The 20965-nt window shown below is 38.5% G+C and overlaps 3 protein-coding genes across 13 annotated transcripts in view; 1 reads left to right on the top strand and 2 right to left on the bottom strand.

The window, feature by feature from the left end:
* Window positions 1-6929, bottom strand: part of Gfm2 (GTP dependent ribosome recycling factor mitochondrial 2) — a 36565-nt gene extending 29636 nt beyond the window's left edge. For 2 of the 8 annotated variants that reach the window (XM_076927234.1, XM_076927232.1), the window contains exons 1-4: window positions 6843-6908; window positions 2966-3051; window positions 2138-2230; window positions 1541-1625 (exon numbers count right to left, since the gene is read on the bottom strand). In XM_076927234.1, the coding sequence (XP_076783349.1) occupies window positions 1541-1622 (82 nt within the window). In that variant the 5' untranslated portion in view covers window positions 1623-1625; window positions 2138-2230; window positions 2966-3051; window positions 6843-6908. Of the gene's footprint in view, window positions 1-1540; window positions 1626-2137; window positions 2231-2965; window positions 3052-6612 lie in introns of all 8 variants that reach the window. The other 6 variants (XM_076927227.1, XM_076927228.1, XM_076927233.1 and 3 more) reach the window with 5 other exon arrangements.
* On the top strand, window positions 6893-13534 carry Nsa2 (NSA2 ribosome biogenesis factor). Its single transcript, XM_076927241.1, has 6 exons — window positions 6893-7138; window positions 8902-9089; window positions 9166-9316; window positions 11019-11198; window positions 12703-12895; window positions 13297-13534. The coding sequence occupies exons 1-6, from the start codon at window positions 7136-7138 to the stop codon at window positions 13362-13364; spliced, it is 783 nt and encodes a 260-aa protein (XP_076783356.1). The 5' UTR covers window positions 6893-7135; the 3' UTR covers window positions 13365-13534.
* Window positions 13535-14942: 1408 nt separating this feature from the next.
* The window catches only part of Fam169a (family with sequence similarity 169 member A), a 56473-nt gene continuing 50450 nt past the window's right edge, over window positions 14943-20965 (bottom strand). For all 4 annotated transcript variants that reach the window (XM_076927238.1, XM_076927236.1, XM_076927237.1 and 1 more), the window contains one exon: window positions 14943-18022. In XM_076927238.1, the coding sequence (XP_076783353.1) occupies window positions 17480-18022 (543 nt within the window). In that variant the 3' untranslated portion in view covers window positions 14943-17479. The remainder of the gene's footprint in view (window positions 18023-20965) is intronic.

The raw sequence follows: 20965 nt of genomic DNA, 5'->3' as shown, positions 1-20965 counted from the left end.
GACCCAGGGCTACACAGAGAAACCATATCTTGAAAAACAAAAAAACAACCAACCAAACAAAAGCAAACAGATTCATTTCAATCAGTTACTTATTACACTTCAATTTACAGAACAGTAGAATTAGTGTTCATAACAATATGACAGAAGCTAACAGTAGACCCTAAATAAATGTAAAAACCTAACCACGTAGACATGTAAACCTACATTTTAAGCCTTGACAAATTCTGAGCTGCCATACAGGTTAGAACCTCCTTTCCTTCAGCAATGCCAGCCTGATGCCTTTAGAGACAGACAGACATCATGAGTGCAAATCAGTCGAAAGAAAATGAAAGATCCCAATACTTCCATATAGCTAAGCAGTGTTTCTTCTTTTGTTTTTAAATGTTTTTATTATTTAATGTTTTCTTTGGTTGGTTTGGTTTGGCTTGGTTTTTTTTGAGGCAGTGTCTCATTATAAAGCCTTGGTTGGCCTGGGATTTGTGACAGAGATCAGGCTGGCCATGAACTTACAGAGCTCCTCCTTCCTCGGAATGCTGGGGTTAGAGGTCTGCAGCAGAGCACCCAGATTTTATCTGAGGTTTTGAGGCAGTCTCTTATGGAGGCCTGCCTGGGGCTAACTCTCAAGCCTCCCTTCTCCGCCTCGATACTACTAGAGCTTTAATAGGAGCCACACACAGCCATGTGGTTATTTCTGACATGGAAGTGTCCACAGTGACCACTCCATGCTAGCTAAGTTTCAATAATTATACTGAAGCAACAGCAGTTTTACTGGTGAATATAATCTCCACTTTTATGCTACTTAAACTAGGTATTTTAAAGAACAGTTTTACATTTTTAAAACCTCATTGAGCAGTCTAAAGACAAAAAGACAAAGTACGCACCACAGTTAAATTAGCAGGGGCAGAACACAAAAGCCTACATACAAACAATGCATCCCATGAAATTCATAAATCCTTGTAAATCAACAGCCAATCAATAATGTTTCACTTCATTATCTGCACATGATAAACTTGGTCAGAGGAATGGCCACAGAGTTAATCTAAGTTTAATTAGTACTATTTGTTTACTTCAAACACAGGAGGCCACGAGGAATGAAGTGTTTAGGTCCCAGGCATGCTAGATTCTAGTAGTCATGCCTCTAATCTAAAATACCCAGATAGGTATAGAACTGAACTTCTAATATTCTTCAAAATAAATTATTCTAGTAAACTTCTATTGACAGAAAACATGCTAATATAAAAATCAGCAGTGAACTAAAAATAAGTAGATTCACACACTAAACTTAGGAGCCCCACCCACTCTCCCTTTGCTCAGCTCATCAGAAGCCCTGGACAGGAAGAGAACTCCACTGGTACCCATCCACCTCATATCCACCAAAACCCTCTCACCTAATAATCTCAAGGAAACAGCCAACACGTTAAAATAGGTTAGAAGCCTCTAAAAAGCAAGATTTTTCAAGAAAAGAAAAAGGAAAGATAATGTGAGAAGGAAGGAGAGAGAGCACGGTTTCAGGTAAACTAGAAGAATTTACCATCTGTACCTGGTGGGGAATTGTAGTTTCTTGTAAGAGGCACCTGAGTCTTTGGTCTTTTTAAATTTGCTTTTATTTTACAGTAACACATGGCCTAGGAGAAACAAAAAGAAAAATTTTACTTTAGCAATACACATCAAACATAGAAACCTAAAGATACATATTCTTGTTGGTGCAGTGACTCAGGCCTGTAATCCCAGTATTTATTTAGGAGGCTGAAGCGGGAAGATCTTAAGTTTGAGGCCAGCTGCCACCACAGAACAAGAATCTCTATATGCTTTCTCGGTGAAATATTCATTCTTCAGAATGCTACTCAAGTAATTTTGAACTAACAGAATGAACTGACAGCCTGCTGACAAGGCTTGCACTGCCTGGATTACAGGTTCTCCAGAGCTCCTGCTGGGTCACTGCTGGAGGAGACTGACAGAAGGCATGGTTCCACTTGAGGATTTATATTTGCAATGCATAATGAAAGTAAGAGCTTATAAAATATATAGATATCTAGTGTTAGAATAAAGCTTACAGGGAAGATGCTATCATGAAACATGAGACAAGTGTCAACCTGCCTCAGAAATTAGCTTCCAATAGCTCTACCGAAAGTTGTACCTTAAATATTTAATAATGACGTTATATCTTGACATAATGTCACAGAACTTCAACTTCACAGGTTGAATACTATCCTAGTCAGGATTTCCATTCCTGCACAAACATCATCAAGAAGCAAGTTGGGTTAGAAAAGGGTTTATTCAGCTTTCCACATTTCTGTTGATCACCAAAAAAGGTCAGGACTGGAACTCAAGCAGGTCAGGAAGCAGGAGCTGATGCAGAGGCCTTGGAGGGATGTTATTTACTGGCTTGCTTCTCCTGGCTTGCTCAGCTTGCTTTCTTGTAGAACCCAAGACTACCAGTCCAGGGATGGCACCACCCACAATGAGCCTTTGATTACTAATTGAGAAAATGCCTTACAGCTGGTTCTCATGGAGGCATTTCCTCAAGGGAGGCTCCTTCCTCTGTTATAACTCCAGCTTGTGTCAAGTTGACACACAAAACCAACTAATACAAATACTTCACAGGTATTTCAACCTACAGATACACACACAAGTGCATGCACACACACACACACACACAGAGAGAGAGAGAGAGAGAGAGAGAGAGAGAGAGAGAGAGAGAGAGAGAGAGAGAGACAGAGAAAGAGAAGCACACTCTTAGTTAGCAGTGTAAGGGTGAAAACACTGGACATTTTTATTATCTCATGAGAACAGCATTTCATTTTGTTGGATGCTTTTTTTTAATTGCTAAGCAAATTTTTAAGCTGCATTACCAATTAAATTAAGGTAGCCTGACCAAACCAAATTTGGAATGATGAGCTATACACTAAGCCTCTGGGGAAAAATAATTAGGCTACATAAAACCATTTTTGTAAGAAACATTTACATTAATGTGCACACTGAACGTTTTCTGATGAGTCACTGCAAAAGTCCTCCAGTTGGTAAACATTGTGGTCTTCTAAAATGTTCTCTCTGAAAAAGAGACAAACAAAATTATAAAACTAAACATATATGAGTCAGTAAGGCATACATGAAAAATAGAATTGTATGGGTTTTTTGTTTTTTTTTTTTGTTTTTTTTTTTGGTTTTTTGAGACTGGGTTTCTCTGTAGTCCTAGCTGTCCTGGAACTCAACTCTGTAGACCAGGCTGTCCTCGAACTCAGAAATCCGCCTGCCTCTCTGCCTCCCAAGTACTGGGATTAAAGGTGTGCACCACCACTGTCCAGTTCCAAATTACTTTCTAAAACATACAATTCACCAGGCAGTGGTGGCGCACGCCTTTAATCCCAGCACTTGGGAGGCAGAGGCAGGCGGATTTCTGAGTTCGAGGACAGCCTGGTTTACAGAGTGAGTTCCAGGACAGCCAGGGCTACATAGAGAAACCCTGTCTCAAAAAACAATAACAAAACCAATAAAAAAAAACAAACAAAGTAATTTGGAATAATTTTAGCTACCAAAACCACAATGCATCATTAAAAAGTAAAACTTTGTATTAAATGAAACACACAGTTCTTACTAAAGTTTAAACTGTCCTCCCGTTTAAAAAAGACATCTTAATTCTTAAAGATATGAAGGGCTGAGAATTTGGTAGATGCTTATAATTCCAGCACTCGGGAAGCAGAGAGAGGAGGGTTGCCAAATTTTAGGTCACCTGGGCTACATACTAAGACTGTGTTCAAAGAAAAACCAAACCAAACCAAACAAAACTTTAAGACATAATTAAAGTACATTTATTGAAATTTTTAAAAACTAAACAGAAATATACTTTAGGTAAATATTTAGAATTATGTGTGATAAATATCTCACAGAAACTTGGTAGTTTCTCACTGACAACAAAACCTTTCTATTCTGATTTTTTAACAATAAATATATGAAAATAAAATATATAAAAGCTATAGAAAAGCAAGCTGCCTTCCTCTGTGAACACAGAAGCAGGGCACATTTACTCTGCAAACATTGGCTAACCCTGAGGTGCAGCTCCCAGGTACAGCATCTACTTGCTCTGTCAAGGTCCTGGTCTGACCTCAGCACCACCACAGGCCCTCAGACCCACATTCACCAAGGCTTCCCTGGGCTTGAAGTACAAGATCAAAGGTGAGAGAAAAGGACAGAAGTATCTGACGCCTAGGACATGGGAGGCAATGCTAAATCAGTCATGCAGAATTTTCATACTACATGACTGAGGCCAAGATGGCTCAAAAGTTAAAGGCACTTGCCACCAAGCTTGATGATCTGAACTTGATCCATGGGACACACAGGGTGGGGAAAAAAACCAACTGTCATAAGTTGTCCTGTGCACAAATGCATGTGCTTTCACACTGGCAAGTGAAACGAACAAACAAAACAAGGAAATGTGATACACTTAATCATGTCAATAAAATTTAATACATAAAAAAAGATGTGACACTTAAGAACAATCATAAAAAGTACCCCTATATAAGATGTTACTGAAACTAACATGGTGACACACTCCTTTAATCCCAACAGTTGGGAGGTAGAGGCAGTTGGATTTCTGAGTTAGAAGCCAGCCTGATCTACAGAGTGAGTTCCAGAATAGCCAGGGCTACACAGAGAAACCCTATCTTGATGGAAAAGGCAAAACCAATGTTGCTGAGACATACCATAGGAAAGGGGATCTGGCAGCACTGAGTGAAAACAGCCTTAAATTAAGTTCCTACTGTTGTACTAATTGTATCTTCCTGCCCTAAGAGATGTTTTTAGATTGTATACCAAATGTATTGTCTACATACAATATTTATCATGTACTGATGTCTCCTAAGTAACCACGTTATTTGGAACTTGTGTCACACCTAACACTGTGCGATGTCTGAATTAGGTAAAACGTTGCTGACATCAGCTCCGCCATTGCTCTGCTCTTCCTCCTTATGCTCAATAGACCTCAAGCTACAATCTTATTTTGATTACAAAACTTATTTCAGGCACAAGGAATTTTAAAAGACATAAACCTTTTTCTATGCACGTGTGTCCCTATGAATGTATGCCATCTGTGTGAGGGTGACTGCAGTGACAGCTGGGAAAAGAGCAGGAACCGAGATTCAGGTTAAAGGAGTCTTAATCTGGAAGTTGATATCCATTTCCTGCCTGTATGTTCCATTTCAACAGAGTCTTTTAAAAAAACATCTGTTTTACTATTAGAAGAGTGCTGGAATCTCAGGTCTTCTGAAATCTTAAAGAACTAGAAATCTCAGAGCTTCGGACTTTCGGTCTATGACAGCTCAGATACAGCATGAGAATTAAACCCACACATTTAATAAAAATTGTGTTTAAAATTGCTTTTTAGGTATTTGAGTTAAAGCAACGAACAAAAACAATTACTATGCTCACACACGGCCTCTGGAGGAGCAGGAGGTTGAATTAAACAAAAATATACAACATCCTATTGTCACTGATGCTGTAGAAAAGAATCAAACCACAAGGGAAATGGAGCTGTTATGGTGGAGATGTCAAGGGAGGCTTCACTAAAACTGTGAAATTAAAAAAAAAAAATCTAACGTAGGCAAGGAAGTCAATGGGGGAAAGAGGAAACATACTCTAGCTCGAGAAATTACATAATTTACTGCACCTGAAAATACACGAATGATAATTAGCACTAGCTCTGGACTTAAAAAAAAATAATAATCACATAATACTATGGGGGCTTAAAAGACAGTCTGAAGCCCGGTGGTTGTGGTACACGCCTTTAATCTCAGCACTCTGGAGGCAGAGGAGGGCAGGTCTCTGTGAGTTGGAGGCCAGCCTGGTCTACCAAGCAAGTTCCGGGACAGCCAGCTCTACCCAGAGAAACACTGTCTCGAAAACACCAAAAAAGGAAGGGGGATTTTAAAAAATCGGCAGCTTGAATTCAAGTGCTAAGGCTTCCTTATATGTACACATTTTAATTTTGGTAGTTCCAAACTGGAGCTAATTAGTGGACTTCTGTGATTACAGTACAAAGGTAAAACTTGGGATTGAAGAGATAGCTCAGCGGTTAAGTTTGTCTGCCTTTCTAGAGGTCCAGGTTCAATTCCCAGCACCCACAAGCACTCCCAACCATCTTTTATGATTCTACACCCTGTTCTGGCCTCGAAGGGCACCAGACACGCACTACACATTAAAAAAATAATGATAATAAGGCAACAAAAAACAATTTTCTAAAAGGTAAAACTGCCCTTAATTAGATGGGATTTCTTGGGAATTCCTACCCACAACTCAAGTCTGTTTATTCCTAGTTTCAGGATATGAAAGGAAAAAAAGAAAGAAAGAAAGAAAGAAAGAAAGAAAGAAAGAAAGAAAGAAAGAAAGAAAGAAAGAACGGCCCCCAAGAGCTTAGGGGGAAAGTCCTAGGCTTCCACAAAAAAAAAAAAAAAAAAAAAAAAAAAAAAAACAAAAAAACAAAAACCTCTTGCTTTCCTGACAGCTGGCCCAGGAGTTTTATTGTCTATATAATAAATTTCAATCCATTGTGCATCTGTGAGCAACAGGAGAGAAACAAACACACAAAGCAGTCGCCCCCGATAAAGGATGAAGCAACACGTCCCTAGTGCAGCAGACGTCACGCCAGGAGGGTCCAGGAGGTCGTTGTGAGTCGCAGCTACAAGGTCAGCAGCAGAAGACCAGCAAGACCGCGGCACCTACATGGCGCTAGGTTATGCTAGAAGACGAGCCTCTCCGCCGAACCGCGGGGAGTGAGAGAGGAACCGTCCACTCTCAAACTGCCAACAGCCTCACGTTACAACACCCCACCGCATCAGCCATCCTCATACCCGCAGAAGGAACCTACGGATCGCCCGGCTTGCAGCTTCATAGGCAGCTTCCGCCCCAGTTCCGGTGGCACGTCAGCTAAAAGTCTCCTACGATCAACTTCCGCTCTTCTGCCTAGGAACGGAGCCACAACACGGAACTGCTGTGCGGCGCGTGCGCTCCACTCGGCCGACTTAAAGGACTACCCTTTCCCGTTCCGGCTTGAGCGAACCAGGCTCGTGGGCCAGTGACACCCAGAAGTTAAGAGGTTTTTGGAACACGGGAGGTCGCGGACGGCTGCTCCGCGGCTGTCATCATGGTAAGGAGGCCTCCAAGGGCGCCGGCGACGGAGGGTCTAGGTGTTAGCGTGGTTGGGCTGTCGTGGCGGCAGGACCGTGGTAGGCGGAACTGAGGTGCTGTGGAGAGAAATGTAGCTTCCGCGAAGGAATTCTTAACTTCGTGACCCGGATCACAAGTCTTGGAATGAGACAGAGTTCACCGTTAAAAGTCCTGATCTTGCTACCGTGACATCAGTGCCAGCCTAGTGGAATACAGTTGAGACTTGTGATAACAACTGTATAATCGCATCACACCTTCTTAAAGCTCAGTGTACGATATTCTTTGCAAGAAGCCGAACAGCGAATGAATTGCGGAACCCAGTATTCTCTTTATAAATAAGACCTTTCGTTCTCATTATACTGGATGTTTCTCTTCAAAGCCTTAAACCTTCTTTATAGTTGCTGCGATGATAATGCCCATAATGATTTTGTTACCTAGTTTTAGTCTCTGAGATTGACTTGGCCTTTGTATCATGGGGTTTGTTTGTTTGTTTGTTTTTGCGGGGTCAAATATAAGTAAATGCTGACTACAGTTTCATTGTTAACAATGAAACAATTAAAAACGCAAAAGGGACCCCATACAGTACTGACAACATGCAAAATAATACACCCTCTTTGGAAGACAACATGGCAGTAGACAGTTTGCATACAAAGATCTGAATTCAACTATATTTATTGCAACTTTTTTCTTAATCATCAGAGGGAAAAAATGATATACATCATATGGTCAATAAAGAAACAAATGAATTTATATCCACACACTGGGATATGACCAAGTACTATAAAATATTTAAGAACTGGTATACACAGTCCGGGCAGTGGTGGCGCACGCCTTTAATCCCAGCACTTGGGAGGCAGAGGCAGGTGGATTTCTGAGTTCGAGGCCAGCCTGGTCTACAGAGTGAGTTCCAGGACAGCCAGGGCTTCACAGAGAAACCCTGTCTCGAAAAACCAAAAAAAGAAAGAAAGAAAGAAAAAAGAAAGAAAGAAAGAGAAGAGAAAAGAAAAGAACTGAGTTCGAGGACAGCCTGGTCTACAGAGTGAGTTCCAGGACAGCCAGGGTACACAGAGAAACCCTGTCTCGAAAAACCAAAAAAAGAAAGAAAGAAAGAAGGAAAAGAAAAGAACTGGTATACAAACGAAATGGGTATATTTCTAGTTGAAAGAAGCTAGATGCAAACGGATGTATGTTCTGTAGATTCCACTCACTGGGCAGAGTAAACCATAGAAATATAAGATTGAAGATGGGAAAAGAAAATGGACCTCAGAGTACCACAAAGGAACATTTTGGAGTGACGGAAAATATGTCGTCTTGACTGTGATGGAGGAGTTGGGGATTTAGCTCAGTGGTAGAACACTTGCCTAGCAAGACCAAAAAAAACAAAAAACCCAAGGTAATTGACTGTGATGGGTACAGAAATGTGTAACTGGTCAGGAATTACAACTACATACCCACAACTAAAAATGGTAGATTTTGTTTTATGTAAATTATGTTTTAGTAAAAACAATCCTGAAAGTACTTTACCTTGTTGTCTAAAGAAAGAATTAAATCCTGTAGTAATCTCATATTTTTAGTAGATTTTGATAAATCACTTCATTAAATAGTAGCTCTCCCTGAAAGTCATGCTGGTGTCATGAACACTGTCCAAGGTAAAAAATATATTTAACTTCATCATATTAAAATCTTAGAATAATCTTATCAGTACTTACAAAAATTAAGGTAACATTTCTTGAATCATTACAGCCACAAAATGAATATATTGAATTGCACCGCAAACGATATGGATATCGTTTGGACTACCATGAGAAAAAGAGAAAGAAAGAAGGTCGGGAGGCCCATGAACGCTCAAAGAAGGCAAAAAAAATGATTGGCCTGAAGGCTAAGCTCTATCATAAACAGCGCCATGCGGAGAAAATACAAATGAAAAAGACGTAAGTGGTCCCATCTGCCTCTCATACTTAGGTAACAATTACTAAGCACACTCTGAATCTTTCTCCTTTCTTGTAGTATTAAGATGCATGAAAAGAGAAACACCAAGCAGAAGGATGACGAGAAGACTCCACAGGGAGCAGTGCCTGCCTATCTGCTGGACAGAGAGGGGCAGTCGAGAGCAAAAGTACTTTCCAACATGATTAAGCAGAAAAGAAAAGAAAAGGCGGTAAGCAATACATTTCTTTCTTTCTTTCTTTCTTTCTTTCTTTCTTTCTTTTTTTTTTTTTTGGCACAAGAGGAATATCTAAATTTGAGATCGTAGATTTGTTTCCAATTTAATTTGAAACATTAAGGGCAACTGTTAGTTCCGTTATTGGAATATTGAAGTCTTAGAATGTTTTTGTGTAATTTTTTTTAATTTCTATTTTTTTGAGGATTTAAGACTTGTTTATTTTAGTGTGTGTGTATATATATATATATATATATATATATATATATATATATATATTTATTTATGACAGCACATGTTGCTGAAGAAGGCTAGTGGAGAATGGCGCTTTCCCTGGAACTGAAGTTAGTGACTGTTACGAGCTACTATGTGGGTGTTGGGGCCCAGACACAAGTTCTGTGAAGAACAGCAAGTGTTCTTAACCACTATCTCCAGCCCAGTTTTGCAAATTTAGTTTGATAGAAACTTGCTGTCTTGCCACCGAGGTTGATGTATCCCAGGTGGAAGAATTTTAGAATTTAAGTTTGAATAAAATTATAGCTGTGGATATAGTTCAGTTGATGAGTGTCTGCTTAGCATGTCTGTAATCCCAGCACATGGGGGATGGGGAGGCAGGAGGGTCAGAAGTCTAAGGTCATTCTTGGCTGCATAGCAAGTTTGAGGCCAGCTTGGTCTCCATGAGTCCCTCTAAGCCATCAGAATGTCATACCTCTCTCATTTAAAAATTAATTAAAAACAAATTCAGTAGTTAATGACTTGCTACATTTGAAAACCCCTAATGTTATGCTATTGTAGAGAAAACCACAACTTTTTTTTTTTTTTTTTTTTTTTTTTTTTTTTTTTTTTTTTTTTTTGCCTTGCAGTGTCAAAATTGGTTCCGGTAGAATTTTACTCACCCTTTTACAATTACTGTCAAAACTAGCTAAAATTCTGTCCCAATACAGAAAGAACATAGATATTTTTAAGCAGCTGTGAGTAGATTTAAGAAATCCAATAGGAACATACACAATATTAAAATCACTTTTGAATTTGTAAATATCCTAAATTATAATGGTGTGACTACTACTGAAGACACTAGCGGATATCTACTCAGTGAATCTATTGAAATAGCCTGATTGCTGACAAAGAGACTAGAGTCCAGGGGGTTATAAATCATTGTTGGTAGTAATGCACTTTGAAGTGTTGGTCCATCCTAGAAGCCACGTCTTAGTAACATTAGTCCAGAATTCTTTCTACTGCCTTGCACTGCTGTATCTTTGGGTTTTTGGTTTATGTGTCTGTGTATTGTGGGTACTGCAGAGCACCTGATGTTACTAGCAGGCTTAAAGTCTATTTTAGGCAAAAATACAAAGAAATTCAGTAGAATTAGTATTCCAATATTCTGCTTGTAAGTAATAACAAGCACATACACTATTATTTATAAGTCACTGCCTTATAGGTGTATCTTTTAGGTCTGTAACAAGGTATGAAGAGATTTTAGGTTGACCAAACCATTTATTTCATGTGCCCATGATATCCAAATTGAGCTGGTTTTGCCAATTATGACTTAATGAAGAGACAGCACAAACTTCTCCAAAACAGTTGAAGAACAAGTGTGTTGAATAATTATGGGAAAGTGAATCTTTTATTTTGTATGACCAAAAACACTTCACTTACTAACTTACTATCCTTATTTTACAATATAAACCTACACTTTTAGGGAAAATGGGAGGTCCCTCTACCCAAAGTTCGTGCCCAAGGAGAAACAGAAGTATTGAAAGTTATTCGAACAGGAAAAAGAAAAAAGAAGGCATGGAAGAGAATGGTTACTAAAGTCTGCTTTGTTGGTGATGGTTTTACAAGAAAACCACCTAAATATGAAAGGTTCATTAGGCCAATGGTAAGTCTCTAGGAGTGCGATGACGTAATGTTAGCTCTTTGTAAAGCTGGATAAAGTATATTACAACTTCCAGGAAGTATTAAAATTGGTGGGAAAAACAGCTTGAACAATATTGTGTGCTATTTTTGTTAATTTAAGTAATTAGTAGAAATTACTTAGCATTTTTCCATGTATCAAGGCTGGATCTTAACATCAGATTCATAATAGATTTGAAATGATTTTGTATAACACATTGCCAGTGAATTCTTGTATTTAAACATGATGCATTAGATTCTTTATCTTATAGTTATATTTTTCTTATGCCTGAAGTGCTAGGCCACAAATACAGGCCTTTGTGACAACCCATTAGACAAAGGAACATTTGCTTACATTTGGTCTTAGCCAAAAGACCAAAAAGCATTGGACTGTTCAGCTGAGATTTAGTGAGATAAATGCCTTTTTTCTACTTTTGAGAACATCCTACATGTAATTATTTTGTCTTTATAAGGGGCTATAAAAGTAGCTTGATTTCTGTTGAGAGCAGTAATGATTATCTTTGAAAAACTAAGCTCTCCCACATACCATAATTTCCTCCTGCTTTGAAAAGTATGGAACTTAATTACTTTTTCTCAGAATCCTTTCGAAAAGATTTACTATACCACAAGTCAAGCCTGCTTAGAGAACAGGAATACTGGTGCTGTTGATTCTAACACAATCTGAATAATTTGTAATGGATTCAAATGCTGTAGTCACTGCTAACAGCCATAATCACATTTAGCTATCTTTTTTTTTTTTTTTTTTTTTTTTTGGGAGGTAAGGTTTTCACAAATACTTCAAAACTAAGAATTTAATACCATTTTCCCTCCATTCTTGCATAAGTAAAAATAAAGCTAGACTTCCTGGAGTTCTGACATTTAAAATACTGCATTCATAGAGCCTCACTCAGGTGAGGATGACAGCTGTGTAACACGGTCCTCTCTAAATATTCTCCAGTCTTCAAATCTGTTACTACCTACATGAAGAAAACTAAACGCCTATAATCCCTTTTTCTTCCCCGTCTTTCAAGGTGGCAGAAGTATTTCGATTCTCAAATTGGAACTTGTAGGTTTGATTCTATTTACCACATATTATTTAATCTGGAAACAAAACTCAAGGCTGTATGTAGATCCTTGTTTCATTATTGACTATGAAAATGGAAGGCCCTTATACAGTTGTCATGTATAACTCAGCCACTAGTGAGCTAAGGCAGTGTCTGGCATATACCAACTCTACAATACCAATCCTTCAATAGTATGAGGAGCAGATAAAGAAAAATGCAAGTGTTGACATGATGGTCTTACATGGGAAAACGTATTTTGGATTGTGTATACTTCTTCCTATCCACTATGTGATTTTTAATCTGTAGAAATGTATTTTTTCTGATGCTTTAAGATATTATTCATCCCCTAGTAAAGATAATTAGAAAAGATGAGCATTCCAAAGGCCCTACTCACCATTTGGATGCATTCTTGTGTTTGATTTTTAGGGTCTACGTTTCAAAAAAGCCCATGTCACACACCCTGAGCTGAAAGCGACTTTTTGCCTGCCTATACTCGGTGTGAAAAAGAATCCATCATCCCCACTATATACAACCCTGGGTGTGATCACCAAAGGTACAGTTATTGAAGTGAATGTGAGCGAGTTGGGCCTTGTGACACAAGGAGGCAAGGTTATTTGGGGTAAGTAAAAATTTAAATCTGCTGTTGCTTTTCTGTAGTCCTAATGCAAAGACTTTTCTGAGTGTTAAAAATATATAACAATTTTCTAATATAGAACTTAGGAAGTTGGGTTAGAGATAGGAGGGAACGTATCTATAAATTTAGATGTTTGAAAATAGATGTTACACTGATTTGAAATTCATTAGAAAAAAGTCATCATGGAAAAGTAAACACTAATATAATTATTAATAAAATGGATCTGGCTGCCATTTGTGAACATAAACTTAAGAGTACAACTTAATCTTGAATTAGCTTATCTTCTGTTTACTTCTTATGTATGGTATTTAGAAATGTTTTTAGACAAAAGTTTTCTTTAAAATGATTTTTGTTAACATTCCTTCTTTTGGTTTGGTTTTCCTTAGGAAAGTATGCCCAAGTTACCAACAATCCTGAAAACGATGGGTGCATAAATGCAGTCTTGCTGGTTTGACAGTGACATCATACAAGTCATTCCACGCACTATGGAAGACTACATACTGTCAGGAAAACACCATCACTGTGACCTTTCTGAACTACCATGCAGCCTTACCCCATGTGCAGTCATCAAGAAGTATTTATTAAGGTGTAAAGGAAAATAAAACACTGCCCTATTTTACAGTTGGTCTTCAGTCTGGGGGCCTAATGACTTACATGTTAATAAAATTTAGTGACTGAGTAGCAAGTATACAAAAGCATACTAGTATATGCAGCAATAGAGGTTCATTACTTGAAAAGCTATCAGTGTAGCTGAAAGTTCCTGTAAAGGTCAAGTATTTCCTATCTTGATGCCATTAATCCTGAAACGTGGAACATTTTAAACACATGGTAGTGTTTAAATTCATAAAATATTACATTAGAAGTCTGAGAGAAGGTAAATTGGATGAAAAAATTTCAGGTCGTCACTTGTAATTAATGCTTCATGTGGCACTTTCAGTGAACTCAAGTGTCCTTCCACCGTTTGCTATAATTTGCTATATTCTAAAACTAGGGAGTGCACTTATTGAGATTGGCTTAGATAATTCTTGACCATGTACCAGTGACTTGAGATGTGGCAGCTAATTTAAATTGAAGGTCGTGATTTGGGGTTGTAACTTAATCCACGTTCTTAAGAGTGTATATGATATTAATCTGTAATCACCATATTGCTTTAAATTGTTTATTTTTTTTATAAATCTACTTTCATAACACAGGCAACGTGATTAGTTGTGTCTTTAACAGAATCATTCAATGTCTAACAAGATCTAAACACATCTTTATGAATGAAACTCAGAGAAAAGAAAATTTAAAACACAAGACTAAAAAACAATCACAAAATATAGGTGTAAGTTCTATTTTAAACAGTAAAAGGGAAAAAATAATGCAGCAAAGAAACAAACCATAAGTTCTCCATAGGACTTGTTACTCTGAACAATTTTTTTTTAAGTTTTAGAATATACAAGGATAATAAAGGAAAAGGCAGGCTAGCTCCTTGGAAATGACTGACCAGTAAAGACAGAATCACCTGAGGACCTTTCTTATACCTTCTTAGATTTTACATTTTCTACCAGTAAACATGGGCAGTGTGTATTTGCCTAAGTTATGGTGAAAGGAAGTCTGACTTAAGGTAATCAGTGGGTATTGCTGAAATATGTTTGCTTATTTTTTTTAGGATTAAAACCAGCAGACTGCCTTACACAGGGCAGGACGTGTTAAAACAAGGCTGAGTTTACAACAAACTGTGCCCCAAACCCCAGCTTGCTAATGGACACAAAGGGCAAACGCGACTCACATACAGTTACATATGAGCAGGGTCAGTACACAGTCACTATTTACATCGGAATCTGTTTCCATTGCTGGTGTGACCACAGCTTAGGTGATTCCAAAGGAGAGAGAACCTTAGCTGGTAGAAGGGCTTGAAGGTCACTAGGTAACACTGTGATCACCTGATCAAAGTAGACCATTAGTGACTAGAAGTCCTCCTTAGTCTCTGAAAATCAATGGGAAAAGGAAAGTAGACACGCCAGTGGAAGAATGGACACATGGAGAAGACTGACATTCTAAGTCGTGCCATTTGACTTTATTTAAAAAAATCATAATAGAATCTCTTTAAAAGTTTTAAAGGAGCTTTACAATAAAATTCTTAAATAAACTTTTGTGTGGTTTAACAGTTTTAAGTTTGAAAGTAGAACTAAACTTCTGGTAATATTCATCTGCTATGTTACATAAGGAAATATATATGTATATACACCAGAAGGGAGCTTCCTTCTCCACAGTCATGACTCTGAAACAGAAAGTACCAGTTCACAAGAGACTGTAGAATGGGACTGAGCTCTCCACAAATGGCTGCTTGAAATCACTGCAGTCCTCATGCCTTGCAAAAGCTATGTCTGTTTAGATTCCCTACTAAACATAAATGTTGTTACAAATTTTATATAAACATGTTACTGAATATGAAAGATTTTTCCTGTGACCTAACTTCTCTATGATCTATACAAACTTCAACTTATGTCTCAGACAAGAAGTAACAAGTTCTCTTGTATGCTAAACAAAATGTTTTGAAACTGCTTTGAATCCCATTTATATCAAACAACTTTAGGAAGTCTAAGTGTATACTGCTAGTACCCAGTGTGACATGTGAATATTTTTCTTTAACTCTAGAGACCATTCATACATTGAGCTGCCAGTGAGTGCAATCTCTTAAAAACACTCATTTAAAGAATGTAATGTAAGGGGAACAGTAGCAAAACAACATACCCAGAAATTTTTAAGTGTGTGTTAAGAATGAGAAACGGGATTTAAGTTTGTGAATCTTAACAGACCCTTCAGTTACTATCCCTAGTTGAGATATTAACAAATTTCTCTAAATGTGTAAAACACCACCATCAGCATTTGGCAAATCATTAGTCATGTCTATCTTATAACTTAGCGCATCAGCATATACTGAGAAAGAGTGGTCAAAGTATAAATTTTGCTTAAAGTGAAACTAACATCTAACCAAAATGAAAACAACAGGTAAGTGCAAGTGTTCTGACTTCATACAAGGGTTTGCTATTTGGTCTGCTGCTTTAAGATCTGAACTAAGACTTTTCTAAAATGCCAGCATCCCTAAATAAACTGTAAGACATGAAGTCACCGTATCAGCTGACTGAAGACTGAATGGACAAACATAAACTCAAGCACTTCAAATGATGATTTAAATTCCCAACATTTCTCTCACAAGGTTCAAGCTGTTTCAAAAACAAATCTAACTGGTCTCTAAATAGTGTCTAACTGAAACACAAATCATAGTACATGGTATTTCCCAAGTACTAGTGGCCAATTCTCTATGAATTCTAAGAATAACCATTTTGTTCATTTTAAAACCAATTGTCATTAAAAAAAATATTTCTAAAATATCAAATATCCAGGTTGCACACCCTTAATCCCAACACTCAGTAGGCAGAGACAGATGTGAGCTGGAGGTCTGCCTGGTTTACAGAGCAAGTGCAGGCCAGTCAAAGCTACACAGGAAAAAGAAAAATCAAACGCTCATGTCACAGCGATGAAGTACATATACGGGGGCCTGCAGCCAGTGCTCTGAATACACCTAAAGTACGTACAGGGGGCCTGCAGCCAGTGCTCTGAATACACCTAAAGTATTAAGACCCAAAGGGACAGCACAGTCAGAATTTAGGCATTTGAGCATCTCACAGGGCAGCTTTACTCCTTCCACCTAGGCTTAGGTGGTTGGATATAGTTCTAGACCTATCCAAAAATGGATACAAGGATATAACTGGCAAGCTGGGTCGAGTTAAGACAGCAGTAGAATTAAGGAGGCTTGGGAAGGGGCCTATACTTCTGCATTATCTGTGATCAGGACCACAGTCCAAATTAAACTATATGCTAAATCCAATTACTTGAGGTGTTTAAAAGATAAAGGTGTACTCAAATTTTTCAGCATCTGCAAATACAGAGAAAAAAAATTATAGCAAACTAATACTTCATGTGGAATTTTAAATTTTGTACCCACACAACACAGTTAAATCTTTAACAGTACTATTAACACCAGATGTTATGAAGTCTAGACTACTACTCACAGACTTGAACTCCATCTACAACTAACAGTAAGAAATAAAAACAATCATCTTCATAAACGTCTATTTTTGTCCTCTTACTTGATATTTAACTGACACAGTTTGTTTAGGTACACCTACACTTAAAAGATGGACACTGGGTTTGATACTAAGATAAAACTTTAAGAACACTTACCAAGTTTTACCATTAAAACCCTTAGTATAAAAGAGTCTAGTATTTTTTTTCTTGTTATATTTTTAAAATATTAATGATTAGATGTTCGAACTACTGAAGAAAAATATGACTTGGATTTCCAAAATTGACATATGGTTCATAAATGAAAGTTACCTACAGAAAATAGCATGAAAAATGAAAAAGAATGGCCAATCCTTGTTCTAAAAGAGAAAACCTGCATCTGTAAATAAGTTCAAATTGAAATTTTAGATTTTGTCCTGTGCTCCACACACTGTTTATTTATTAACCATGGTTTAAAATCAACAACAAAGAGAATTTATGAACGGCATTCTCCTTCATTCAGGTCAGCTTGGCTTTCTTTTTGCCAGGTCCCTTATGCCCCTTGGCCTTTCTTCTCAGACTGCGCCTATCTACTACAGGAACTTCCACCTCGATCTCCTCTGAGCTGCTATCCACGGCCTTCTCTGCTGACTGTGTAAACTGTTCCAGTTGCTCAGAAGATGCCTCAGACTGCTCCTCTGACTGGTTCTTCTGTCCTGCATTCTGTGGAAATGACACGTCCTCAAGTTCTACCTCTATCAGAGAACTCTGAGTTGCTGATGGTTCCTGGGCCTCAGGTACCCCCTCCTCACTCTGGTCTTCCACTGAGGAAGTAGTGTTGGGTGATAAATTCTCAGAGACTGGACCTTCAGGAAATTCTGCTACCACAGAATTTGGAAAATCACCATCGGACTTTTCTTCAGTTGATACAGTGGCAACATTGTCTGAGCTCCCCAGAAGTGTTTTCTTTCTTGAAACTGGGGACAGATTTTCTTGAGTATGGCCTTTATCGTCAGATGGGCCTTGATCGGTCAACATTTCTGACTCAGTGACAGGTGAGGTCTAGGAAACACACACAAGGAGAAGTTCAGTAAGCAGTTTTACAGTCAGTTCTGCAGTGAGTCATTCTCAGTGCTGCTAAACTACTAAGTGAAGAACTCAGCACTCCTCAGTTTTGTTCAGCATGAGGACATTATTTTAAATCTGTCTAAAAATGTATCCAAGAAACTTTAAGTTTCAACATCGTATCAAATCATCAACTGCCTCTAGGTTTTGGTGTTGCTGGAGACAGAAGGAAGAGTCTCTAGGGACAACAGTGCTACTCTCGCTAAATGCCAAAGGCCAGCTTCTACAGATCAGATACCCTGAGAGGTGTGGAGAGGGAGACTAATCACTCAGCAGACTTTTCTTTGAGGGAGTGAAACTTAATTCTCTGGGGCCCGCAAAAACAAAAAAACAAAACAAAACAAAAAAAAAAACTATAGGCTGTCAAAAGTGGTGAGGAAACAAAACTTAATTCTCTGAAAAATGAACACACACACATACACACACACACCACACACACCACACACACTTACTTGGTGAAAAAAGCAAGGCTACAGCAACTTTATTTTTTCTCCTACAGCTTATATATCCCAGAAAAATCTTTCAAGTAATATAAAAATTACAGTGTGGTTATATTCTATTTTTCTTTAAATGACTATTACAATAAATACAAGTAAAACCAGTACGTTCCCCAGTACTCTTTACATGATTAAACATTTGACTTACCACAGGTGAAAAAACAAATTATTCCCAAGAACATTCATGTCTAAGTACCTTGTTATAGATTAACAAAGTGTAAGCAAGCAAGCAAGATACCTTTTCCCAGGTGGTTTCTCTTATTGGCAGGCTAGAATTTACAGTTACAAAGAGAGGATTGATCACTATCTTTATAATCTTATATATAAAAAAAAATCTTTAAAAGAATCACAAAGCTAGACTTGTGAATACCCAACTCAACAATTTTTTTAATAACGTGTATCGGGAAGCTGGGGGCAAAAATACGTACAAGAAATTAATCATCACCTTAATCGCCAACCCAGCTTTAGCAAGAAAGGCACATCACCTAGTTGAAATGAAAATTTCTGGTTTCTTGGGAAAGTCAGTTCTGTCAAATGATGTTTTTCTGGGGCACACACGTGAAAGGATGTTTTGTTAAATCAGACACATGAATGTTTCACTGAAGCAGACACACATGAAAGGATGTTTTGCTAAAGCAAATGAAAGGATGCATGATATTAAGAAGGAATATAAACATAACCCAGCAGACAGTGGACGATGCTGGATGGTATTGGTACACCTTGCCATTCCTTACTGTCCATCATTTGTGATGACTTCATAGAAAGAAATGTACCAAAAGACTTCTGGTGGTGTTCTGGCAGCTTCTTGCCACTTCCACGGAATCAGGCTGATCAGCAGAGTGAAGTGGACATTTATGGATATATCAGCTGATACAGACTCACATGAAGATTTGCTAGACATGAAGAAGACAGACTCATGTGGTATTTTGTTGAGGCAAGACCCATGGGAGGACATGTGATGTTTGGAGGGAGTATAAAGTAGGACTCAACGGACAGTGACAGCACACATGCAAAAAGCTTTGCACAGCTCCGCTGGGCTCAAGTTGTCTTCGTCTTCACTGATCTTCATTCACTTCATTGAGAGAGGCATGGTAGAGAACTTCTTCTGGTGTTCCTGTTGGTTTTGGTCGATCCTGCTGACTCATGCTGGGTCGTGTCACCACTGCTGATTTGTGTTTGCTCTCTTGATACCTGTGAACTGGACTGCTGGTATCCTGACAACTGGAGACTGAAACAGCCCCAAGGAACTACTTCTAAACAGTGTGCAGCAGAGCTTCTTGTGGATCAACCTGCCTTTGCCGATTTGTGAATGGTGTTTGCCACTGGATGGAGCTGCTGCTTCAGATTTGTGTGAACTATATCTTGATGGATTTGCTCCAAAGAGCTATTTATAAACAGGTCAACGTCCTCCATATCTTAAAGTCCTTTCTTTTCCACTACCTCTGGTGGATGGTGGGCTAGAAGGGAGGTTAAAGTGTTCAAGAACCCTTATAAAAAGTAAGCTTTGAAAAAATCTAAGCCTTCACCGAGTACTGATCAGGCTGCCATTGTTCTTGTTCTCTGACCTCAACAAAAAAAAAAAAAAAAAAAAAAAAAAAAAATCCCTCAATTATTAAAAGTGTGCCTTTCTGAGCTTTAAATTGTTCCCCAAGATTTTCTACCTCAAAGCCACTAACAAAAACATTACCTAAGTTTCTAACAATCAGCATCTCTAAGTTCTTTCTGAGGCTGCTTTGTTGCAGGATATTTGATCACACTGTGAACCCTAAGACTGTGAACTGGAAAAACCTTGTTGGGTGGCTCAGCACTAGGACACACCTTTAAACTAGTAAGAGGTAAATAAAGTCATGCTTAGGCCAAGAGGCAGGGCAAGCAGCCAGCTGACAGAAAGGAAGGTAAGTGAACAGAAAGGAGGGTCTTTGAGTTGAAGGGTTTTAAGATAGGATGGAGTAGAAAGATCAGCTGGGTGCTTTCTCTGCCTCCTCCTGATGTGAGCATGTGAGCAGGGAGGACCTGGCAGGCTTTCGCCACAGCTTTTGGCTCCTAAGTCTTCACTGGTAAAATTGAACATTGAGGATTTTGTTTTGAAAACAACAGTGGTAGTTGAACCATTAATCTGCTCCATCAACAATGCTTGAAAAAGATCAATCACAATATACTGTCCAGTGAGGGGCCAGAAACCCCATAGAGGTGTCGTACAACTCACTGATTATGAGGGAGATGGTGGCCATGAAGCAACAAGCAGAGCACAACTCCACAACAGTATGAAGTCCCAGGACATGCAGTCCTTCCATCCCGCCTCTCCAAGGCACACTCATCCTGACTATGCTAGCCCGTGCTATGCAGTGGGCCTCACTCCTGAGTTCTAAAGCTGTCTGCTGTT

Source organism: Arvicanthis niloticus, chromosome 29, assembly GCF_011762505.2.
Source record: "Arvicanthis niloticus isolate mArvNil1 chromosome 29, mArvNil1.pat.X, whole genome shotgun sequence".
Taxonomy (NCBI): Eukaryota; Metazoa; Chordata; class Mammalia; order Rodentia; family Muridae; genus Arvicanthis; species Arvicanthis niloticus.
This window is presented reverse-complemented; position numbering and strand designations above follow the sequence as displayed.

What these genes read in the sequence shown, in the direction of transcription:
- Nsa2 (XM_076927241.1), top strand. An exon ending in AGAAAAGAAAAGAAAAGGCG is followed by an intron (nt 9,317 to 11,018) that starts GTAAGCAATACA and finishes CTACACTTTTAG; the next exon opens with GGAAAATGGGAGGTCCCTCT. An exon ending in AGGAGGCAAGGTTATTTGGG is followed by an intron (nt 12,896 to 13,296) that starts GTAAGTAAAAAT and finishes GGTTTTCCTTAG; the next exon opens with GAAAGTATGCCCAAGTTACC.